Here is a 26,282-nt window from a genome sequence, read left to right as displayed (position 1 = left end):
GTAAGCCTGAAACTGCCCCAAGCCAGTGTCTATAGCTTAAAATGCCACCCATGAGCAAAACATCTCAAAGGCATATGCCACATGAGCAGCTATAACAAATGTAACTGCCCTCTCTGCATCAGGGACACCTCTAGTCTTGAGATGTTGAGTAACTGCCTCTCTGTAATTTACTTGTATCTCAATAGGACCAACTAAATGTATTAAAGTGCATTGGATTTAAAAACCATGGAAACCCACAGATGGGGAATATCCTTTTAAAAGTAGAGTGCTTGACAAACCTATGGCAATAGAAGCTTCCTTACTACTTGTAGAAGGTAATCTTGCTTGCATAACTAATACAGATGTGTGTGAATATTAAAAGACACTACTCAAGGGTCCAACAAAAAATCCATGTCCAACACTGGGTGCCTATGTTACGTAAACTAACACTTCGTCACAGCTCCACAAGGTTTGCCTTCAAACCGACATAAGTGAACTTAGGCCCTTATTTATACTTTTTTAGCGCCACGTTTGCGCCGCTTTTTGACGCAAAAATGGTGCAAACTTACAAAATACAATTGTATTTTGTAAGTTTGCGCCATTTTTGCTTCAAAAAGCGGCGCAAATGCGGTGCAAAAAAGTATAAATATGGGCCTTAGTTCAGTGCATCAGCAAATGAATATGAAGAAGCAGGTTTAAAAAACCCCAATTTCATTCTTTACAATATCACACGCACACACACTCTGCACTAAGAATAAGATACTTTATGCTAAAAATAATTGATTTCAGCAGGCTCAACCTGTTGCTTATCACACCTAAAATAACCACACAAAATATTATTGAAACAACACTAGGTCATGTTGTGAACAATAAGAATCAAATGAACATTTCTATCACAGTTAAAATGTCATCTAGCAACCTAACACCCTGAAATATTACTTTTATGCCCTGTACAATGAGAGCATGGAGCAGGATGACTTGCAGCTAGAGGAGAAACCAATCCACTGCATACCTGTTTACAGCAAAACACTGTAGTTATCAGCAGTCAGGAGCAAGTATTCTTTCAAAAGAAAATCATGCATCAGAAGCAGTTTCTCTCCTCCTGGACTTGGCTTGGTATTAGCTTTCAGTACAGAACGGGATGCAGCAGCATCGCAAAAGTTTGAAGATCTTCTTGCAGTATCTTACTCTATAATCTGTGGCGACGGACCTCTTCTCCCAAGTGGTCAATTTGCGGGACTTTTAATCTGGATCCTATCTGAGATGGCTATTTCTGATATGACATTAGTAATGTCTGGCATAACCTATGTGCCTCAATATGGTAGTCTTAGGCACATTATTATAAACAAGTAAGGTGAAAACAAATCAATTCACACCACAGTGTTTAAATTATTATTATCATCTGACCTTGAGGTAGAGATAACAAGGCACTTGTTCCAGACTGATGTCATCAGTTGTCTTGTCAAGTTTATTGTTTGCGCATCAGGTTTCTTCTCGATGTTATTGTGTGAATGACTTGATACTTTCATAGGGTCTTGGAAAGATAAGGACAGACGACATCTGCGTTAGAGGCAGACATGTCAGTTATTATGGAAAAGTAGAGAAAATTGTGTCTCGGCCTGCTCAATATGGAGTCAGTCTTTAGGAGCTTCATGTCAAAGTACCAGCATTTTGCAGGGTAGGTGCTCACATTTTGGAACATGGTTCCAGACATCAAGGCCCATATTTATACTTTTTCAGCGCCGCATTTGCGTCAAAAAGCGGTGCTAAAAAAGTATAAATATGGGCCCTAGTTGCCAGTCCCGGAGGAATTCGTGCCAGTCTGGCACAAACCATTTAGGATGGGCATGAAGCAACCAAATATGTTATTAGATCAGGACAAGACTGCTTAGTTATGTCTGTCAGGACTATTGTAGTGGTCTGAAGCTACCTATGAATGAGTTATATGGTCTTCTCTGGTGACATTGAGGTGTAACTCATCGATATGCCTTTTGATGGGTCTCGCCTATTTGGTGAGGGGACTAATTCTGCACTTGAGCGCATCAAAGAAAGCAGAACCACAGAGTGCTCCCTCAGTCTCTCCACAACAGCAGCCAGCGTCCTGCCCATATGGACAAGGAAGCTTCCACTCCCCAGCCACTCTGGCAGCAGCCTCCAAGACAGTTTAGGTTGCCTTTAGTGGCACACGAACACCCAGTGGAAGGTAGAGTCAGTATTTTTTACTGGTTTGGTAGGTAATAACATCAAGTAGTTCTGCGAGGCTACTCCCTGTGAGTCTTTCCAAACCGTCGCATCTTCCACCCACACCAGAGCTGATTTCAGAGGAGCACTTACTTTTTACTGGTCAAGTATATACCAGTCTACCCCAGCCTTGATCACAGGCTCTTGAGGATGGGCTTGCCACAGTCACTCAAGGACCGGCTCCAGATGATGGTAAACCATCTGAGATCATGGGGGTTCACTATCAATGTGCGCAAGTCACACCTGACTTCTTTAGAGAGGCTTCCTTTCATTACTGCCATCCTGGTTATGCTGTGTTATCAGGCCTTTCCCCCAAATGAGCGAGTCCAGGACATATTATGCTATACTCCCTATGCTTCAGCCTCGATTTTGGGTCTCTGCAAGGATGGGTTTCAGGCTTCTTGACCTCATGCGTCCTGCTTGTTCACCATGCCAGGTGGCCAATGCAAGCTCTGTAGTGAGATCTGAAGTCACATTATGCCCAGCAACATGGGACCCTGGCAGATTCCATCCAGGTTTCAGAGGACACTGCAAAATATCTGCAGTGGTGGCTGCATGACCTCCATTGGACCAGTGGCAGACCTCTCTCTCTGTACTGCACCAAGAGCAGATGTAGTGATTGAACGTTGCTGGGTAGCAAGATCATCTGGGAGAGGTGGAGATCAGAACCCTGTGGTGTCAGGTGCAGACCCGCCACGATACCAGCCTGTTGAAGGTGAGGGCCATTGGCATTCCTTTTTTCATATCTTTTTATTGATTATTTATCATTTCAGACAATAACATGTTAAATGCAACAATATCATAAACCTCGGATTTTCCTGCATGCAAGCATTATAGATAACCCTGACATATTCTACAGACAGAGAGAGGTCAGATCACCTGACAATGGGATATCGATTCCCGGCTATTGGTTCCTGTGACTCTCTCCTCTATGAGTCTTACATTACCCTGATGCGTCTCTGAGACCTTGTACCAGCCACTCAGACTGGACCCTTGGATCTGGACTGCCCTCTGTATTCCACTTTGTATTCCTGCCAGTGATATATATATATATATATATATATATATTCCTCAACCTGTCTACACGACTCCATGTTGGCCCTTCATTCCTTTACTGATGGGACCTCCGGTCTCCTCCAGTATCTCTACTTGAGGCTGCCAGGGCAGTGTTGCAGAGGAGTGTTCACCCCAGATGCTCAGGGTGATAACCTGTAGGGTGAGTGCCAAGGAGTCTTCCACTTCCAATATGATCCTGTGTTGTATGCCTGACCAGAATCCCCTCAGTCCTGACCACTCCCAGATTTTGTGTAGCAGTGTGCCTCATTGGCACCACCCTCTCTGACATTGGTCATGTCGATCGTGCCCTTTCTGTGTAGCCTTGGCCAGGCGAAGTCATTTCAGTTAAATCAGCCAGAATCTGACCCGGCTGGCAGCCTCTCCAAGGTACTGGTGTACCCAGCCCACCTTTCTTCCCACTCTTATAAACCTGAAGTCTGCCCAGGTCATACACCAATTTCTATCTCAGCCTTTGTAGAGAGGATTGACTATTATGGAGGGGTGTAGAATAGATCAAGGATCTAGCAGTTCTGCGTAGGTTTCCGGGCCCTCTAGGTCTTGAGACTGTTAATCTGGTGGGCAAGGAGCAACCTGACCCCCAGATAGTGTAGGAACTGGCCCCCAGTCATGTCATACTGCTTCCGCAATTTCTCAAAGGAGAGCCCCCAGCTTCATCTTCCTGGGTGCAAGAATTAACACAGCACAATCGAGAGCCTACCCTTGCGAAAAGAGGACACTGGAAAAAATGCAAGATTGTCGCCGATACTGGAAGAGTCAGTCTCGGACAGTGAGGACTGTGGGTAAGTTACTGGGAGAGATGGTTTCCTGCATACGACTAATACCATATGCACAAGTTAATTAGCTTCGACTACAGCCACAGTCTGAATTTATGCAATACAACTGTTAAAACCCAATATATTATCTTCCTCCTACTTATATACCCTTTACATGTAGTCATGTATCTATATATTTACTTTACTCCTACTGTAGAAGAAAGAGAAAAAAACTTTCACTTTCTGCAATGTATACTCTATCTCACCCTATACCTCTCAATATATCCTCTACCTCCAATCTCCAACTCATCCTAAACCTCTCCAGAATAGCCCTTTCTTCCCTCCTCTATCCCTCCTGGCTCGCCCCAATCCTCGGTTTACTACTATCATCTCCCAAACAGCCCTTACTAAATTCTTTCCTCATGGATCCCTCCTTTGATTCATCCCAAACCTCATTTTATGACTATGATCTCTCTAATTTCCTTCTACAGACTTTTCCTTCCTCCATCTCTCCTTTTTACTCATCCCAAACCTCAGCTTACTACTATGATCTTCCAAATAACACTTTCAAAACTCTTCCCTCTTCTATCCCTCCATTATCCTATTCAGTCCATCTAACAGTCTCACAAGTCCACTGCTCAAATTAACTGATGTTACCCTATACTAACTAATACTTTTGGGTTCCGGAGTAGCATGCTACTTGCTGTAAAGCATTTCCTTGCCTCGTCAGGGGTAGTAAGTGCTATAAAAAATACAATTACAATTCTGTAAGTCCTCTAGTTTCAATATGACCAGCAGATCTCTTTGCTGGCATTCCGTCACCATGCATAGCTTCCCCTGTGCTCTCGAATCCCACAGAAGCATTACCAGTGTCAGTTTGTCCACCCCTCCAACCTACCAGAGATCTCCCCGTTCCATATAGCCGCCTGGCATAGCCCGGAGGGCCCATTGCCATCTAGTCTGCCATTAGGAATGGCACCCTTCGGTCCACAAAGAGACAATCATTAAGCACCAGCAGTTGAGTTTCCCAGTAGTAGAGACGCAGGTCGGGTAGTGCGATTCCCGCTTTTAGTCAGCGTGTTAAGTGCTATCTGTGGCATACCACTATTCCACAGTAAGGCTCAAATCTCAATCCTCTCTGCATTGAAAGTGATCTGGGACCTCAAACTGCAAATTCTGCAGAGCACAAAGGAATTTGGGCAGATACATCATTTTGTATTATGCAGCCCTCGCCCGCAGTGAGAGGTGGAAGTCGACTTCTATGATCCACATCCTGGTGAAAGTCTTCTAGAATATGCCCCAAATATCGATAGTAAAATAGTTTTTGGTCTGTGGTCACATATGTGCCTAGGTAGGTAAACCCGGTCTCCTCACAGACCTGAAGGCAACTCGGACAGAAGCAACACTGGCAGGTGCCCCTACCTATTTCAAACTCCTCTAAGAGTGCTCTGTTCACTCGCACCCTCACCATCGGTCTGTGGTAAAGAAGTCAGGAAGGAAGGTCCAAAACCCATCCATCCCAGCAGCCCTGGGAGGTAGAGCCATTCCACAGAATCAAAAGCTTTCTGAGCGTCTAGTACCAGTAACACTGCTGGCTCCTTCACTCCAGGGCAAAAATATAACCTATGACCTTCATTAGGCAGATCGCCAGACCTTTAGCGAGTATTTTCATTTCTATGTTCAGAAGAGATATTGGCCTGTAGGATGCTCATTCTTCTGGCGCCTTTCCCAATTTAGGATTAGTATTAGGACAATAGTCACCTGTGTGTGGTCCATTGGGAGCTTGCACCTCTCTGTAGACTCACATAACATGTCGCTGAGTGGGTATATCACTTTGCGTTTGACACATTTGAAGAATTCCAGGGGCGAGCCGCTTGACATCCTCCTCCCGCCTAGCACTGTTGATGACAGCCACTGGCTGTCATCAACAGTGCTGCTCCGCATTATTTGGTACCCCCACTAGGAGCATAGTATTGCACTTAAAAAGACCTTCACCATCCTCTAGGTTTACTGACAGGATGTCCACCACTCTGTAACTTTTTATCTCTGTGATCGCCACTCTGTCCACCAGCTTTGCATGGTCAGCACGTAATAGGCTCACTTTGACCATCACAACCTAGGTCTTCTGCTCCAAAGTGTCCTTGGTGTCACAGATTGCTGCCAGGATTTTTATAGTGTGGCCATCCAGGTCCATCTCGGGTGCTGCTTGGGCCTGTCCATCTGACAGGGCTAGTCCTGAGACATGCCCTGGTCCACCGTGTTGTGTGTGGACCATTCTGTCCTGTGCAAGGCCCAGGTCCACCAGCCCACTGTAACTTAGCCATCTGGGATGAGGGACATCCGCCTGGAATGTTCCGCTTGTGGGGCCATAGCAAATCTCAGGGCCAGGCGCATTCGCTCTCTGTTGTATTTCAGGTCAACCTGAAGGTGGACCGTAAGACAGCCCAGTCATCCTCAATTCTCTCACCTACTGATGCTGTAGTCTGAGTGGAAAGCAGGAGAGGCCTCTAGATAGCAGCTCAATCCACAGCAGACACAGCCACCATGCAGCAGGAGCATCCTGTAGGAAGTTGGCTCTGTATGTACTATTTCAAAGTAAGAAATAGTGTGCACAGAGTCCAAGGGTTCTCCTTCGAGGTAAGATAGTGGCAAAAAAATAGATAATTCTAATGCTCTATTTTGTGGTAGTGTGGTCGAGCAGTAGGCTTATCAGAGGGTAATGTTAAGCATTTGTTGTACACACACAGGCAATAAATGAGGAACACACACTCAAAGACTTACTCCAGGCCAATAGGTTTTTATATAGAAAAATATATTTTCTTAGTTTATTTTAAGAACCACAGGTTCAAGATTTTTCAAGTAATACTTCAAATGAAAGATATTTCACTCAGGTATTCTAGGAACTTTGAATAATCACAATACCATGTACAGTTTTGACAAAAATGGCAATAAGCTATTTTAAAAGTGGACACAGTGCAAAAATCAACAGTTCCTGGGGGAGGTAAGTAAATGTTAAGTTTACAGGTAAGTAAAACACCTACAGGGTTCAAAGTTGGGTCCCAGGTAGCCCACCATTGGGGGTTCAAGGCAACCCCAACGTTACCACACCAGCAGCTTAGGGCTGGTCAGGTGCAGAGGTCAAAGAGGTGCCCAAAACACATAGGCTTCAATGGAAACAGGGGTGCCCCGGTTCCAGTCTGCCAGCAGGTAAGTACCCGCGTCCTCAGAGGGCAGACCAGAGGGGTTTTGTAGGCACCGGGGGGGGGGACACAAGCAGGCACAGAAGGTACACCCTCAGCGGCACAGGGGCAGCCGGGTGCAGAGTGCAAACAGGCGTCGGGTTTTGAATTGGAATCAATGGGGAGACCCGGGGGTCTCTTCAACAATGCAGGCAGGTACAGGGGGGGGCTTCTCGGGGTAGCCACCACCTGGGCTAGGCAGAGGGTCGCAGAGGATCGCTCCTGCACTGGAGTTTGGTTCCTTCAGATCCTGGGGGCTGCGGGTGCAGTGTTGGTTCCAGGCTTTGGGTCCCTTGTTACAGGCAGTTGCGGTCAGGGGGAGCCTCTGGATTTCCTCTACAGGCGTCGCTGTGGGGGCTCAGGGGGGTCAACTCTGGCTACTCACGGGCTCGCAGTCGCCGGGGAGTCCTCCCTGCAGTGTTAGTTTTCCGCAGGTCGAGCCGGGGACGTCGGGTGCAGAGTGGAAAGTCTCACGCTTCCGTCGGGAAACGTGGAGTCTTTAAAGTTGCTTCTTTGTTGCAGAAAGTTGCAGTTTGTTGAACAGGGCCGCTGTTCTCAGGAGCTTCTTGGTCCTTTAGATGCAGGGCAGTCCTCTGAAGCTTCAGAGGTCACTGGTCCCTGTTGGATGCGTCGCTGTTGCAGTTTTCGTCGAAGTAGGGAGACAAGCCGGTGGGGCTGGGGCCAAATCAGTTGTCGTCTCCGTCTTCACTGCAGGGCTTCAGGTCAGCAGTCCTTCTTCTTCTTTAGGTTGCAGGAATCTGTCTTTCTCGGTTAAGGGGGCCCCTAAATACTGAATTTAGGGGTGTGTTTAGGTCTGGGAGGGCAGTGTCCTTGAGGGTGGCTACACCCTCTTTGTTCCTCCTCCCTGTGGGGAGGGGGGCACATCCCTAATCCTATTGGGGGAATCCTCCTTCTACAAGATAGAGGATTTCTAAAAGTAAGAGTCACCTCAGCTCAGGACACCTTAGGGGCTGTCCTGACTGGGGGGTGACTCCTCTTTGTTTTTCCCATAATCTCCTCCAGCCTTGCCGCCAAAAGTGGGAGCAGTGGCCGGAGGGGTGGGCATCTCCACTAGCTGGGATGCCCTGTGGCGCTGTAACAATGGGGGTGAGCCTTTGAGGCTCACCGCCAGGTGTTAAAGTTCCTGCAGGAGGAGGTGAGAAGCACCTCCACCCAATACAGGCTTTGTTCCTGGCCACAAAGGGACAAAGGCACTCTCCCCATGTGGCCAGCAACATGTCTGGTGTGTGGCATGCTGGCAAAAACTAGTCAGCCCACACTGGAAGTCGGGTATGTTTTCAGGGGGCATCTCTAAGATGCCCTCTGGGTGTATTTTACAATAAAGTGCACACTGGCATAGGTGTTCATTTATTGTGCAGCACTACTATTTTGTCAGCCTGGTGTGATAGGTAGGGCCATTTGCAGTTCAGTCCAGCAGGACTTTTTACTCTTAGCCATCCCACAGACATACTACATAGGGTGGTACTGCTTTGGTACCTATTTTAAAGTTGAGGAATCTGAAGTTAGAAGTATTGTTGGTGAAAGGTTTGTTTTTTCTTTAATTTGGCTCATGTTTTGAAGTTGTTCTGGTGTAGTGCTAATTTACGTGAGGCAGATGGGTATGTATTTGTAGGTTTTCTGATTGGTGCGGATTCAGATCAATTTAATCAGTATTACAGATAGTGCAGAATTTATGTCACGAGCTCCTTGCACGAACTTTGTGTGCGAAACCCTTCTCAAGCAACAGCCACAGTCCTAGTTAGGGTGAACCACAAAACGCCACTAAATTAACCTGTGTCTAACTCTTTGTTAGCTTGGCACAAAATCTGTCAGACTTAGAGGCAAGGTGTAAAATGTTTATGCAGCACAAAAACAGTTATAAGGTGAAAACACAGCACAAGAAAAATTCCACACCAACTTAGAAATACAGCATCAATTTTAATACATTATTTGACACCCAAATGACAAAATATCCACTCAGTAGAACCAGAAATAAGTAATTTCAAAGTTAAGGTAAGTATAGTGCCTAAAAGCACAAACTTGTGGCTACCTGGTCGTGCGAGATGGGTGATAGTTGCAGGTGCAGGCCAAGAGTGATGGAGCACAAGTCGGATACAGGGACCAGGTTAGTGCGGCTGACAAAGTTACCTTACAAAGTCCAGTGCAAAGAGTTCAGTTTGCTGTGGAGGAGGCCACAAGGAGCAGGGTGAGTTTCACTGATGGTCCACGCTATAGTGGAAAGAGCTGCTCTGAAGTCATGAATAGCCATCACTATTGAGCCAAGACCCTGATGGGTGTCGTAGATTGCCTTTGCTGGAGATTCGTGTTGGCGGTTCCAGCGGGGCACTGATGCTGTGACCTGAAGTGCAGATCTTGCATTGTCAGCCATTGCTGGCGGTGTCTGTAGTCCAAAGAGTTCACTGGAATTTTGTGTTGGCAGTCATTAAGATATTGGTGTGAATGGACCCATTTGTTGCCTTGAAGAGCCCAAAACATCAGTATTTCTCCTTTACTCATAGGAGGAGTTCAACTGATGCCAAAAGTCCATGACCTGAGGTGCATCTCTTTGGGATCACAACCTCACTCCAGTAGGAGCCAGCAAGGCTCAGGCAGGTCTGGTTGCAGGTCCAGTGCAGCAGATCAGTGGGGCAGATCCAAGGAGACTTTTGGAGCTTGTTGTGTCCCAGTAGCTCAGAATAGGAGATCAGTCAGCTGATCGTTGGTGTCCCTTCAGCCTGTGATGTAAGGTGCATGTCCAGTCTTCCTACTCCGACAGCAGGGCTCAGGCAGATCCAGTTGGAGGTCAGCTGGGCAGTCCTTTTTCCATAGTAGCCAAAGGTCCAGGAGTGTACTGAAGAATGGGTCTGAGGGTTCCCTTTTTATACCTGGTGACCCCTTTGAAATAAGAGAATCTTCTGGCCAGTGCCTGTGAAGTGCAAGTGTGGTAGGTGACTACCCCACCCCCCACCATCAAACCAGGGTGGCCCGTCCTGCCAACACCCAGACCCTCTTTTGTGAGGCTGTCTGGGAGGATTACACAAAGGCCAGCTGCCAACTAAAACTAGTCATGCCACCCAGGAAATAGGCTGGAGGTACCAAATGGTTAGGACAACAAAAGCCAATTTTGTAAAAGTGGCATTTTCAGGATTGTGATTTAAAATCCAATGTTCTCATTAAAGAGGGCTTTGAATTAAAATTCCTCCAACAACGAACATGACAGTCCAACTAGCTCCCAAACAAAAGTTATCACTACTTATTTGTAATAAAGTAACTGAATATTATCCTATGAGAGAGGTAGGTCTTGTAATAGTGAAAACCTAATAGGGGTTTTTCACTACCAGCACATGTAAAACTTAAGAGTACATGTCCAACGTTTTAAACAGAGTGCATCCTGCCCTATTGGTTGTTTAAGGCCTACCCTAGGAGAGACCTATATGCATGAAAAAGGAAGGTTTACACCTGACAAAAGGTTTACTTTGTCTGGTCGAATTGGCAGCTTAAAACTGCACACAGACTGCTATGGCAGGCCTGAGACATGTATGTATTAAAGGGCAACTTAAGTGGGTGGCACAATATGTGCTACAGGCCCACTCGTAGCATTTTATGTACAGGTCCTGGGTACCTGTAGGACTACTTTACTAGGGACTTCGGAGTAAATTAAATGTCAGTTGGGTGTAAGCCAATTTTACCATGTTTAACTTTAGCATGGGTTAGTGTGGTAAAGTCCTAAAAACAAACAAAAATGGGCTCAGGAAACAGGACAGGTGAAGGCAAAACATTTGGTGGTGACCCTGTAAAGAGGACCAAGTCCAGCATAGGCCATTAACAAAATGTTTGACCTTGCAAAGTATAAATACCGGAATAATATCTGGATGCAGAAGATTTGTGCCAGTGGATTCAGATGGTTGTTTGTTTGTGGGGGAATACAAACAGAACAATATCTAGAGAAAGAAGGGAAAGCATCCTCCACAAAGTGGCAAAGTTAGCTAGGAAGAATGGTCCACAGCTAAACAATTATTTGCTGATAAATCTATTAAAGAAATGGCAAAATTTGTAGGAATTTTTAGTTCCATCCAAAAGTTACAGGAGGACAATAAATGTGTCTTTGGCAACTTAGTTTTAACAAGGGCCGGTTTCCCAACTTAAGATAGGGTACCTCTAGGGTTTCTTTGGGCCATGGAACAATTTCTCTCTTTGGTTACCACCTGTATGGTGTTGGACAGGTTCAGGTATCTTACTCAAAGTAAGAGGTGTTGGGAGAATTAAGAGGCGCTTTTGGTGTATACTGATAAAGACTGTTTACCCATCCTTTTAAAGCTGGGTGGCAGACTACCCCAATTTTAGGGAAAATCACCCTGTGTGTTGGAGACAATCAAGGGATTCAGGTTAGAGTTTATAGATTAGCCAACACAGAATTAGACTCCAGATTTTAAGAGAGTGAGTTAGTGGATGAGGAACTTCACAAGCTGTTTCTAAAAGGAGCAGTTGTGGAATATATTTTTGGTACATAGGAAGGACAGAGGGATGCGTCCTGTCATAAATCTCAAAGATTAAAAAAACTGGGAGGTATCTCATCTTTTCATGATGCAGTATGCAGCTTTGGAAGGATGTACTTCAGAGGAACATTGGTTAACAAGTTTAGGTCTTAAGTATACCTATCTAATGATTCTGATCTAGAAGCCACATCCGGATTTCCTGCAGTTTTGCTAGGAACACAGGTTATGAAGTGTCATGTCTCCCATTGTGGCTTCTGTCAGCCTCTTGGTGGTGGTAGCAAGCAAAGTTGATTATCTAGACAACATTTTGATTATGGCACAGAACAAAGAAGTTCTGAAGGTGCAGATAAAGTTGACTGTGAATCTGTTGAAGAGACTTGTCATTATTGTCAACTGTGACAAGTCCTGATTAGCTCCAAGGCAGGTAGCCGTTTCTAAGGGACCGATGTTTGAAGCTTTTTTTCCTAGTCACAAATGGCCTGATTCTGTGAAATGGGCAGTTTGCGACTTGGAAAAGCATTTTTTAATGTACCAAAACCAATTTTGAGATTCTGTAACCTATAACCGAATCTCAAAATAGGTTAGCGATTCAGTATTAGGAATGGGGATCTTAAAGGCATCCTTTCCTAATATCAACTGGCAGTGGAATGTATGAATGTTTTGCACCCAAAACCATGTCGCGTAGGCTCTCATTATTCTAATGAGACCACTGGATTTTGAGTGGCAGAATCGCCCGCTGTGTGGGAGACTAAGTCTTACCTACTGCGGGTGACACCTGTCGCTCCAATCCGGGTTTTGCTCCAGCCAACTAGCAGTGCCTCATCTCTACCCAAGGATAGTGATGACTGGGCAGCCGAGCGCATGACATACTTGGCTTCTCAGGGAAGTCGTGGTCACTCAGGTCTTATCCGTTTCTCTCATTTACAATCCAGTCTCATATATAAACGTCAAACCGAAGCAGGATATGTTTCAATAATGAGTTTAATAAAACAACTGCATCTTAGGTAGCAAAGCGTGAGCTGCAATAACCAGGATGACACAACATGACGAGATTAAAATGGTGACGAGAAGAGTGAAGCATAGAAACAACGCTATCATATTGTCACTATTATCGATGGACTAATTCCTACCTAGGTCATGATCGAGCACAGCATGTTAAGCTCTAATCCTGCCCTTCAGGTTCCCCTGGGAAGACAACCCCCATACCTGAGCAAAGGCCTGCGCTCTGCGTTAGCATCTGTAGCGAAGCATTCAGCAATCAGCATACAGACGTGGTTCACTGGCTGGAATCTCCCTCTACCGTGTAAGGGACAAGGAAGTGTTTTTATAACAACACAACTGTTGTTCTGAGAAAATGTCCCTACGTAAGGATGTGTATTTTCTACGAATGTTGGAGACTAAACTTCTCCTCCGACATTCACCGGCAATGTACCGTGCTGTAGCCTTGAAAGAAGCAGAGAGTGATCAAGAATGTCTTGTTTGAAAACAGAGTGCTGGCCTAGGCAAAAACAGTTAGATAAACGGAAAATAAAACAAGACCGTAAAAATGGGTATTGAAACAATAATAAGACGACATGGAATAAAATATTTCTAGGTTAAAGTGCACAGTGGCCTAGTGTGTCAAAATAACGTGCATGGAGCTGTAACTAAAATGGCTACACAACACCCTCCCCTTGTCGGTTGAAAGTGGTTCAAAGCCAAAGATATATAAAACTACTGCTAAAAAGCTCAACCTAAGATATATATAAAAACAATGTCAATGACGACAAGTCTAAAGGACACATGAACAAAACATTTGCTTTTTACCACCAAATTCAATTTGGTGGTAACCCATTGCCAAATGGGAAAGGGTCCTCTAAGGACCCCTTCCCCTTTGTGCATTCATGAAAAAAATGTTTTTGGATGGAAGGCAGTGGTCCCATAGACCACTGCCTTCTCTTAAAAAAAGGAAACTGAAACCTTTAATTTTTCTTTTTGAAACACATCCTGTTTTCCTGCAAGGAAAACGGGGCTGCATTTTTTTAACAAAATGCTTTATTTAAAAGCAGAGACAGACATGGCTGTCTGCTGTCCCCAGCAGGACACCATCCCTGTGTTTTTAGCAGTTCCCAATGGGTCGCCAATTGTGACCTACCTCATGAATATTAATAAGGGTGGGTCAATTGTGAGCCCATTAGGAATCGCTAAATGAGTCGAATAGTACATAGGTGTTTGCAATTTCCTAATAGCAAAATACAAAGATTCGCTATTAGGAACTCACAAAATGAAACCTATGTACACGTGGCCCTTGGATTCATCGTTCACAGAGATGTTCGAAATGGGACTGCCTGGAGAGATGTTGAAGAAAATGAGATTCACAGAATCTTGGACTTAGGCAGGGTGAGTTGAGAATGTTGGAAAAGATGATTGGGTTAATGCCAGTGACTGCTACATGGATTTTTGCTTGGACCCCTGCATTTATGGGCATTACAGAGGTCAATAACAGCCCATCTAAGGAAAGGGATGAGATACTCAAAAAAGATCACTTTAGCTCAGGAGGCAAAAGACAATCTAGTTTGGTAGCTAAGGAATGGCAAGGCTATTTTTGCATAGGAACAAAAAATGGTTCTAGAATTGCATCAGAGTTTGGCACCCTAGGGAGTGAGACGTGAACATGTATCTAGAGGTGAACCATAGACCACCCGAGAGAGGGTAATGTATAGCATTTTTTTTTTAGTTAATGTCAGGTTCCTTCGCGCTGCTTTTTTCACAGGATGAAAACAGGATAAAATGCTGTAGGTTGCTTGGGCTGGATGGCGAGTCAGCAGTAAGATATGTGAACTAGATGGCAGGACCACAGTAGAAAGATTTGGCAGAGATTTTGTTGGAGAATTGTTTGAGCAGAGGCATTATAGTGGTGGCAGGAGACACTCGTGTCTGGACAAATGGTGAGGCAGATTGCTTTTCCAAGAATGTTTTTGAAGCGAGCAACTTGAGGTTAGAGCAAGAAAGCGTTTAGGCAACTCAGAGGGCGTGAGCCATTCACGTCAATTTACCAAAATGCCTGGGGAAGCAGAAGTGACATCAAACGCCCTTTGACCTTCACATTCACTCATACACACATGCTTACACATACGCACTCATTCTCTCACACACACTCTATAACATAAACAGACTCTCAGCCTCATTTGTATTACCTTGGCTTCCAGAGAGGGTCCTATTTCAGCTAATTCAACTCCATTTTTATTACACTAATATTGAAAAATGTGTTATCCACTATTAGTGTAATAAAATAATCGATAGAATACAAAGATAGTGCAACTACAACTGACGTCCATAAGGACGATTTGCCACTGTGTTGTTGTACTGGGTGTGCCACCTCTGATGCCAGGGGTCGCACAGGCAGTGCCAGGGGCTGCAATGGGCAAGCCGGGGGTCGCAGCTGCCACCCCCTGCGGACCCCTAAATGATGTCTATAGTGTGAGCAGCTCTCGGGGTCGATCTATTTGCAAACAGAGTGAACTCGCATCTCCTGAGGTTCTTCAGTTGGAAAGGGATCTAGACTGGTCTGTGGAAGATGCACCTTCACAAGGCTGGAAAGGTGTGATGCCTTACGCTTCTCCATCTTTTGCAGTGATTGCGAGCATGCTGATTCAAGTTTGGCATTCAGAGGAATTGGCGTTGACCATTCTGTGGACAGCACAGGCATGATACTCAGTTATAATTCATGTATCAATGGAGTGCCTGTTGCTTCTCGTGTTCACTCCCCTGTTTAAAGGTATACTGGGGGATTGAACAAAATGGTATAGAAGAATTTCAGGAGAGAGAGAAGTGCCGGGTCTTTTGTCAGCTTTTATTCTTATTTTGCAATTTTGATCTTAGGTCCTAGGCACAAGGTAACCATATACATTGGAATAGAATAAATGGGTACATTGGTACTTAGGAACTATTGAGTAAGTTGGTGCGTACAGTGGGAACTTGATCTGATTTCAGCTGATGTCGTTCATATGGTTAACCTATTGATGGATTTTTAAGTTTACCTTAAAGAATAGTTAAGCTGCATAGGTCAGCAGTGGGTGCTGGGCATGTTTTGGTTAATGGGCTTCCAGTTGGTCAGTATGGTTTGGGGAGAAGTTTTCGGGTATTTAAGCCTTCACTGGGAACAAATTAATCTCTGTGGGATATGAACCCTGTACTGAGCTTGTGTGACGCTGCAGCCGTTGTCTTTGAAGGTATGTTGCTTTATTAAGTTTCTTCCAGAGGGACTTTGGATGAGAGTGCGTTGGCTGCATTTTATGAGCTAGAGAAAGCGTGCTTATTCACAAGAGAAGAACTTAAACACAGGTAAAAACCATGTTTTAATCTCCCAATATCAGGAGGCTTTTTGTGTTGAAATGGCAGTGTGAGGAGTTTTGGTATGTCTGTTACTGATTTCTTTCGAGCACCCATATAAGCTGCTGGATTTGATATCAGTGTTTTTGTTTGACGTTAGGCAGGGCTACTTCTCCCTGTTTGGAAACGTTAATCATTCGCAGCATAGTCATTCAGCTGAGTAGGCAAGCGAGTTTATGTTCAGGATGGTATATTTCAAGCCTGTGGAAAGTGGGCTTAATGTGATTGCATGGCATTGAACTTGCATTGCGTTGGCCCCTGTGTCTTAACACAAAATGGAAATTTCCCTGCCTGGTGAAAAGAAATCTGGATTTTTAGACACAGAGGTTACTATTATCCCACCCTAAGTGTTGTTCACCATGAGCAATTTGATTTTATTTTTACAGAATTAATTTAGGTGTTTTACGCAGGGATGTCTACCAATGGGAGATCTTGAACTCTAGAATCCGTATTTGTGGAACTAGTTGTTTGAGTATAAGGTCCGTATTTATGTTTGCAGTGCTATTAAAGAATATGTTTTTGGATGGTTTCCAGGTTTACAAAATGGATAAAAATCAATAAACATTTAAAAATCAATAAATATTTAAAAAGAAAACATTGTTCAAGTAGTCAGATCTGTTGTTTTATAAGCAGGGTACTCATTCCTCTCGTGGGAAGCCAATACTACAACACCTGCAAGATTTATGCCACTTAGTGATATTCCAGCAACTAGCTTGACAGAAGTGATCCCATTTGACTAAAGAAGCCCCAGATTGGGTGCATAAGTTACCTTTTGGAAGTAGTAGTATCAGCAGAAAGGCATACTGGAGTCCTGAGTTCCACTCAAGGCAGAACATCTCTGAATGAGAGACACCTTGAAAGCTCAAACATGCAGAAGTGCTCACATTGCTTGCTCTTAGCAGGGCGATCAGATCCTCCCCATTTGTGGAAGTGACCCTGCCACATCACTGGGTGTTACTGTCACTCATGATCTTCTAGGCATCGAGAGCTGAATTAGACTGCTCTGGCTGTCAGTGGTCCTGCTTGGTGGTTCACCACCAGGAAATTTCTTGGTGTTGATGGACATAAGAAAGGCTTTCAGCGCCAATCGCACGCTACTCATCTGCCGAAGGCTGATGTGAGGCCAGGACTCCACCGGATTGCCACCTCTCCCAGGTGACCGCCCAGCCCAGAAGTGACACAAAGGTCACCACGGTCAGCTCTGGACGGGTTAGGTAGAAGAGTCTGTCGCTAATCCAATCATGGTCTAGCAAACAATACTACAGAACCTTTGCAGGCTCTTCCGAAACCTGAACGTGGCTTAAAGTCCCCTTGATACTGGGCCTAAGACTACAGATTCCACTACAGAGCCCCCATATGCCACCTGGTGTGCTCGATGCAGGAGCAGTCAAGTTCCAGTAGGCTCAGAGTTGGCCTTACAATTCAGGACTGTGGCTGAAAGATCAGGGTCATAACCCGATTGTTCTGGACTCACTTTCCCAGGGGAAGGCATGAAACCAAACCATGTTTAGGATGGCTCCGATGAAGGGGAGCGTCTGAGGAGTCAAGTGTGACTTTGACATGTTGATAATGAACCATAGGGATGCTAGGCGGCTCCCTGTAGTCTCAAGGTGGTTGGCAACTGCCCGCGCAAGCCAGCTGAGGTAGAAGACTGGCACCCCTGACCTTGAAAGATGTGCTACCACTACCGCCATCACTTTCATGTTCACCTGAGGGCAACTGGTGAAACAAAAAGGGAGCACAGCAAACTAAAATGTTCCTGTCCTACCACAGACAGCAGATAACTCTGGTGGGCCAGCAGGACAGGTACATGGAAATAAGTGTCCTGCGGGTTCAACACTACCATCCATTCTCCCGGGTCTACGGAGGAAGTAATTTAGAGGGAGCAGAACTAAAATAGGTCAGATTCCTGTCCTTTTTGGCCACCAGGAAGTGGCAGGAGTAGCGACCATGTCCTACTTCTAGCGCAGGATCGTCACAATAGTCCCTTTAGCCAAAAGAGCTTCCACTGCCTGCCGCAAAATGGAAAGCTAGTCCTCTGTCAATCATTGGGGAGTCTGTGGAAGGTACAGTGGAGCAGGAAGGGGAGGGCTTGCCCTTTCTAACAAACCGACTAACCCACCTGTCTGTTATGGTCTGCCAACTCAGCAAGAAACGCCGGATGCTGCCTCAGATTGGGTGCCCGTGCTCCACTAACGGCAAACAACAGATGTTTCGCTGAGGGGGCAGGGGATAGTAGACTGGGCGGCCTGTTGACCCTGGCCATTGGGGCAGGGGGCACCACAACATCAAAACTGCTAGCCACCATGCTGGGTTGCACTGGCTGCTGGTATAGGGTACTGCTGCCAAAACTACAGAAGGAGTGGTAGGGCTGATGAGCCCAAGGAGTGTGCCATGGCCCGCCCTTTTTGAACCACTCGAGAGTGGAGTCTTTCTTATTACCAAAGAGGTGAGTCCCATTAAACAGCATGTCCATGAGGGACAACTGGACACCGCCTGAGAAAAAAAAAAAAAAAAAAAAAACAACGGTAGACCGCATCCAGGCATGGCAGCAAATGGAAACAATGGCCCACCCAATGGATCCGGTGTATCCAAGACTGAACAAATTGCCAAAACCACAGAAGGAGTGGTAGGGCTGATGAGGTGGGGCAGATGAGCCCAAGGAGTGTGCCATGGCCCGCCCTTTTTGAACCACTCGAGAGGGGAGTCTTTCTTATTACCAAAGAGGTGAGTCCCATCAAACAGCATGTCCATGAGGGACAACTGGACACCGCCTGGAGAAGAGAAAAAAAAATAAAAAAAAAATGGTGGACCGCATCCAGGCATGGCAGCAAATGGAAACAATGGCCCACCCAATGGATCCGGTGTATCCAAGACTAAACAAATGTTTAACTTAGCATCATTCTTGCTGTCCTGAATACCTTTTACAAGGGCAGGGCGGAGATCCAAAGCATCCAAAGCTTTCACAGTACAAACCTCGAGTGCTACTCCCTGCAGCATATTGTCCCTCTTGCAGCAATCCATGCACATGCTTCATAGGTCGTCTATTGGCTTCTATGAGTATGGCATAATGAATGTCGTCTGTAAACAAGTAACTTCCATAGATCTTCTGAAAACCGTATAGGTTGGCTTAAAGCTCTAGTGCAGACTTCTAGATTAGCTGGGCTTTGGAGGATAGTTTCTGGACAGATTATTTATGCATTAAGTTTTCCTCTGCCAATCTTAACTCAGGCTCTAACATTTCTTTTTACAGGACTTATGCAACTGTGATATAAGAAAACGTAACTTAATGCAGTAACTACTGTATTAGGTCTTTCAGCTTGCAAAACATCCTTCCATGTTCAAGTCATAATATAAAATTCAGTGCAGGATCGGTGGTAAGGGGGTTGGGGGGGGGTGGATTGCAGGAGAGGATGGAATATGATAAGAGGTGACTTGTTCAGGACACTTAAGTTAGCATTTAGGTTTCTACTTGCTTAGTATTAAAACTGTTGCTACAGTGAGTAATTTTTGGATATTTACAGTCAGACAGCTTTTAAGATTGGTTTGTGATAAATAAGCCACACCACATCCTTGTAGACATTTATTCTACAAATAATAACAAAACTGAAGTTTTCACACTTCAATGGACAGTGATGTCAATTTTCAATATAAAATACAATTTACAGAAACGTGTCAGGTAGCTCTAAGTAAACACTTGATTCTTGGATACTTAAAACATTGTGTTTTAAATAAGAAACATTTGAGTTTAAAATGAAAGGATACACCACTGCAGAATTCTGGAAAATGTCAAATTGTGTGCGCATGAGCATGCACGACATGCTTCCTTGCAGTCACATCAAAACCCAACCTGAAGTTTAATTGCTTTGAGGGGCAATATCAAGTGTAACTCGCAGTACTAAAGTAGTACTGGCAATTGTGATGCTGATTTAGGTTCAATTATAGACATCTATTTTACAGAATAACAAGATCACCATTTTACAAATGGGATACAGTTCATACTTTCTAATGTACACATTTACAGTTTGCGGAGGCGACGACTTGAAACATGCACCAATTGTGTGTATTGATAATGGGCAGTCAGAAATTATAAAACAATTATACTTTTGGAAATGCTAAAATGACTAGTACAGATTGGTCAAGAACTGGTGTAATTTGTAGATTCTACACATGTAGCGTGCAAAGGTTATAGAGTCTGAAACACAATCGTTTTGCAGTTGTGGTGGGACTAATAGCAAATTTTAAACTTCCACCAGTTGCTGTTCCACCGTGCCATTAAAGTAGGATCATTCAGTCAAGATAAAATCGTTTTGTACAGCTTTTTCACAGTGCACATATTTTTACATATCTATATTACTGTAAAGGCCTGTTAATTAAACATTGGAAAACAGACTTTTTCTTTGTCACCGCTAAAGTGTTTCCTTGAGAAATGGAAGAGCAAAACCAATTATTTACAAATGACCAGATTTCCAACTACTTGTCTGGCAATAACGTGAAGCCATTTCCAATTTCGCTCCTTAATACAAAGTTTGATTGAAAATCACCAAATACTGTAAAAGTTAACTTCGTAACAATGTTTGTTCTTCCACAACAGTTTGTGTGTAGAGCAGCCCATCCACTGTAAGTACTATACTAATGTAACACACAACAGAAATATTAGACAATAAAGTATAGATTTACTTTTTCTTAACCGTTTTATTTACACAAAAATATGTACATGAAATTTAAATGTTTGGCTGTTAAGGTAAACTCGGAAATTCTCCTATAAAATTACAATACATGTACATGTTATTTGAAAACAACCTTAAAAAGCAATATGCTCTTTCTTAGACAGTGTTTTCTATTTCTGTAATAATTTAAATAGAGATTTTAAGTTAAATGCAGAAACTGTACAAACCAAAACACTACATATTTCAAGACTGAAAGGTAAATTTGTTTTCACTATAAGGAAAATGTTTTTTTTCAGAACGTGCTAAGTTTTAGCAACATCCTCAGCACATTCTAGCTCTCTAAATTGTACCGGTAATGTTGCGTTTGAGTCTTTAGGTACAAAAATAGGATGAAAATATCTGTACAGAAAACTCCAAATTAAGCTGTTGCTAATGCAACATTCTTCAGCATATATCTACATATGTTCATGTTTTCTTTGAAAAGACTGGTCTAATTTATTGAAGTTCCATTGTCTTTAAAAGTTGGTCACGTTTGTTGAATGGAAGGAGAAGCTTGTGTTTCAGACGGCTTCTGAGGTTCCTTCTGTCCTTCAGGTTTGATGTTTTTGCTGCTCTCTTTACTTCTGCTTCGGTCCCTATGGTCTTTTCCCCTGGCTCTTTCCCTGTCACTACCCCGCTCTCTATCACGGTCTCTTTCCCTTTCTCTATCTTTTGCTCTGTCCCGATCTCTGTCTCTAACACGATCCCGGTCATAATCTCTAAATCTTTCCCTGTCTTCTCTCTCCATGTCACGGTTACGGTCTCTGTCTTTGCTTCTTGACCTCTCCCTGTCTCGTCTTTTGTTTGAATCCCTTTCCCTGTCTCTATATCTTGATCGGTCTCTGTGCCTTTCCGATTCTTTGTTCTTCTCCAAATCTCTATCTTTGTGTGGGTCTCTATCTCTGCCTTTATCCCACTCACGATTTGGTTCTCTGTCTCTATGCCTATCCCAATCTCTGTTTCTTTCTCCATCTCGATATCTATCTCCTTCTCTATGCCTCTCCCCTTCTCGAAACCGCTCGCCTTCCCTTTCCCTATTCCAACTTCTGCTATTACCTCGATGCCACGATCCTCGGGTGCCTCTGCCACCTCTTCTTTCATCATACCCTCTGCCTCGTCGACCATCTGATAAATGAAATTGCTGATCTATTTTGTCTTTGATGTTGCCTCCCTCTCTTTGCCTTGCCTCAAAAGACTGAGCTCTTTGATCATATTCTTTGCACTCTCTAAACTCATTCGGGGATTGCTGTCCTTCTGGATCAATCTGTTCCCCTCCAACAGGAGAACCTTGTTCCCACACCTCATTGTGTTGCTGTGGTGAGTAATTTGGAAGTTCAAGAAGGGGTCTGGAGGAGGGTTTAGCACTTTGTGGAGACTGTTCTTGATAATTAAACCTAGAAGGTGGGGTATTTTGTGAAGACTGTTCTCTGTAATTAAACCGAGATGGAATTGGTTCATGTGAATCATTAAAGCGACTCACTCTAGGCCCTTTTGGTCCAGTAAACATATGTTGAGATTCACCCCTCTGATCAGCATATGTAGGCTGTAAGTTTCGGTTCTCGTCAAATTGGTTAGATGGAAGTCCTCTTTGCCCAGATGTATTACTTAAAATTGGGCCTGTAGGCTCTTCAAATTCGTTTGGATTGGGGGCTCTTGAGCCGCTGAAAGGGGCAGCTCCCCTCATTCCAACAAACTGATGCTGCATATGACTTCCTCGGTGTGCCGTAAAGTGAGGTGGAGGGAGTCTGTGTTGGCCATCAAAGGGAAAAGATGGAGGTCTAATATTTCCTGTAAATTGTGGAGCTCTTGGTCCCTCAAACATTGAGTGGGTCGTGCTCTTTTGTTCAAAGCAGGACTCTTGAAAATTCATATGTGACCCGCTATGATGATCTAACTGGGAAGGAGATGCTCCTTTTTCATCAGGATGATGGGACACAGAAGGCCCTCTATCTGCAAAAGGAGAAGATTGTCCATAGGGCCCTGAAAATGGTGGGACTGTAACTTTTTGTTCATCATGTACACTGAAAGAGGATCTGTGCTGTTCATTGTTAGATGGATTGCTTTCTGAAAATGATTGTGCTGCTGGTCCCCTGTATCCTGGAAAGTTAGGAAAGGGAATGCCAAACCGTGGCAATGGTGGGTTACTCAGTCCTGGCAAGTGTGGAGGTGGTCCTACGTTTTGTGGCATGAAAGGATACATATTTTCTTGAAAGTGCTGGGATTGGGAATCCTTTTTTCCATCAGCCTCAACAGAATTGTTAGTTGGTTCTAAACACTGAGATGACACTGGATTTCTTTGATCTTCAGGATGGGCGGCAACCAGTCTTTTCTCAGACTCAAAGCTATCTGAAGGCTTTTCTGGAGGCAATGTCTCTGTATTTGTAAACTGAGCCCTCAAAGCTTGTGGCAATGGGATTTCTTGAGACATTGTGTGCCTTGGTAGATTTTGAGATGCTAAACAAGGTTGGTCGTTAGAGGATATAGCAGAGTAATTTGTCTGAAAAGATGGATTGCCTGGTGTTGACAACACAGTCTGACTTTCAAGGTTTGTAACCAGCTTTTTTTCTTGTCCGGCAGACAGCAGATCAACCTTTGATGGTGGAGCTGAAATTTCCAGTTTTCTGCCATCTTTTTCTTCAAACTTCTTCAACGAATATGCCTCTTCTGATGACACCAGTTTGCAATCATTATTCAGAGGCTGAGTAGTTGCACTTAATTGCTGCCTGTATTCGTTCAAAGGTAACACCTCGGCTTTGCTTTCATTACTGCCTACAGGCTTCTCTTTTTCAGGGGATTCAGATTTTCTCTCTTTTGGTGGTGGGTAATTTGCATTCTCATTGGCCTCTCTTACCAGCCGAGAGGCTGCTTGCCAAAAATCCAAAGTATGTTTAGAATCACTTTTTTGAGTATTTAAGTGTGGCAACTTGTCTGCGTTCAAACCCTCATCCGTGGTTATTGTACTTTGTTCCTCTTGCTGGAATAGCTCTGTTTTTGTCAAAGATGATTTAGGAGGAGGTGACATCAAAGCATCAGAAACTGAGAAGTGAGCCATGGAGACACCAACAGCTGCTCTTTGCTGCCTGAGTGCTTCTTCCTGTGCTTCCAGCTGTCGTTTCTGTTCTTCAATTTGCTTGTTCAGCTCTTCTAACATTTTCTGCTGTTCTACTAAAGAGGAAGCAGCAGTAATGGCTGATATATACTCCCCGGGCAGTTCTGCATTACTATGTATAACCTCTGAAGGCCTTTTATTGGGAAAGTCATCAACTACAACTTTGGCTTCTTCAAAAATAGTCTCATCTTCTGGATCATATGCCTCATCCTCCTCTTGCTCGGTTTCACAGGGCTGGTCAGGCTTATTGAGATTTTCACTTCCAATAATTTTGTCCATAGCAAAAGCTTTTCCAGGATCATATTCTTCTTCAGGGTCATATGGTCTATCATCTCCCACCTCCTCCAAAAACCTCTCTTTTGAAGTCAGCCCAAACTGTTGTACAATTGGATCTAATGTAGGAGGTTTTATTCTCTGATCAGGGGTTACTTGTTCAGTTACAACAGAACTCCCAGACTCCAGGTCAAATGGTTTCTTTTTTCCAAAAAGAGTCTTGAGAATGTGCTCAAGGGGTGTAGCAGATTTGACTGAGGCTGAAGTAGTAGTAGCTGCAGAAACTTCGGTTGGTGCAGATAAATTCTGAATTGATGGTGCAGTTGTAGCTGCTGTAGTTATCACTGTAGCAGTAACTACATTAGTTGTTTCGGTCTTAAACGAAGGTAATGAGGAGAACAATTTGGGTGCAATTGCAGCTGCAGGTTCAGGAAGAGGCGGTGATTTTGGAGATCTTGGTGGCGATGGTAGAAATGTTGGCTCTTTAGAAAATGGTTGGTATTTTAGAATTTTCTTTTCTTGCTGCAATGAGATGGATTTGGAGTGGATTATATCGGCTTCTTCTGTAATCTGAACTTTAGTTCGCTTTTCCTCCACCTTGTCGGTCTCTAGAATAGTCGCAGGTCGTTTGCCTTTTTGGCATATCACTAATCCCAAAAGTAAATTTGGACGTGTGGATTCAAGACCTGCAAATGCAAGAAAAAAATATAAAACCTTTAGTATGGCATACTGCTTTGATGTTTTAACAAAAATGCAAGGGTTTTAACATATGGTCCTTTCAAGCACTGCATGCTTTCTTGGTTGCGCCATTTCTGTAAAGCATCACATACATAGAATATACCAGACAGCACATAAATTATCTTAATCACTTATAAATCTTAAAGTTGAGAAGCAAAATGAAGTCATTCTACGGTAGTAATTACAAAAATGTAATTAGGAATATCAATACACTGCACAAGACACTTCAAACTGGAAAGATCTGGATACATGCACTTCCAACAGAAGTTTGGATCCAGTTACTCTCCCAAGAGGACTACCAAGGACACCTACTAGGCTTTTAGGGTTCCGTATTGAAGAGCGGAGTAAGAAAGGACTTATTCAAATGCTAAAGCATCAATTGTTTGAATCCAATTTACAAGCACAAATGAAGTTTTTATGAGAAAGTTGCATTGCTTTCATATTGCAAGACTGTTTTTGAATTACAAATGAAATCTTTATTCATATCAAGGACCCCGCCAGCGCCAAGACCAACCTACAAGAGGGTATGAAGGACGTCGCAGATTGGATGAGGCTCAGCCGCCTAAAGCTGAACTCTGAAAAAACTGAAGTCCTCATTCTCGGCAACACCCCGTCCGCCTGGGACGACTCCTGGTGGCCCACGGCCCTCGGCACCGCACCGACCCCCGCAGACCACGCCCGCAACCTCGGCTTCATCTTGGACCCCCTTCTCACCATGACCAAGCAAGTCAACGCCGTGTCCTCCGCCTGCTTCCTCACCCTCCGAATGCTCCGCAAGATCTTCCGCTGGATCCCCGCCGACACCAGAAAAACCGTGACCCACGCCCTCGTCACGAGCCGCCTGGACTACGGCAACACCCTCTACGCTGGGACCACCGCCAAACTCCAAAATCGCCTGCAACGCATTCAAAACGCCTCAGCCCGCCTCATCCTCGACGTACCCCGCAACAGCCACATCTCCGCACACCTGAGACACCTGCATTGGCTCCCAGTCAGCAAAAGGATCACCTTCCGACTTCTCACCCACGCACACAAAGCCCTCCACGACAAGGGACCGGAATACCTCAACAGACGCCTCAACTTCTACGTCCCCACCCGCCCCCTCCGCTCCTCTGGCCTCGCACTCGCCGCCGTCCCTCGCATCCGACGCTCCACGGCGGGTGGGAGATCTTTCTCCTTCCTGGCGGCCAAGACCTGGAACTCCCTCCCCACCAGCCTCAGGACCACCCAGGACCACTCCGCTTTCCGGAGACTCCTAAAGACCTGGCTGTTCGAGCAGCGATAACCACCCCCTTTGT

The 26,282-nt window shown here is 44.5% G+C and overlaps 1 protein-coding gene across 4 annotated transcripts in view; it reads right to left on the bottom strand.

The window, feature by feature from the left end:
• Positions 1–19,723: 19,723 nt before the first annotated feature.
• The window catches only part of DIDO1 (death inducer-obliterator 1), a 198,626-nt gene continuing 192,067 nt past the window's right edge, over positions 19,724–26,282 (bottom strand). For all 4 annotated transcript variants that reach the window (XM_069243176.1, XM_069243175.1, XM_069243173.1 and 1 more), the window contains one exon: positions 19,724–24,932. In XM_069243176.1, the coding sequence (XP_069099277.1) occupies positions 21,352–24,932 (3,581 nt within the window). In that variant the 3' untranslated portion in view covers positions 19,724–21,351. The remainder of the gene's footprint in view (positions 24,933–26,282) is intronic.

The sequence above is a fragment of the Pleurodeles waltl genome, chromosome 7 (assembly GCF_031143425.1).
Source record: "Pleurodeles waltl isolate 20211129_DDA chromosome 7, aPleWal1.hap1.20221129, whole genome shotgun sequence".
Lineage (NCBI taxonomy): Eukaryota > Metazoa > Chordata > Amphibia > Caudata > Salamandridae > Pleurodeles > Pleurodeles waltl.
Note: the sequence above shows the minus strand (reverse complement) of the source record. Positions and strands in the feature narration are given on the sequence as shown.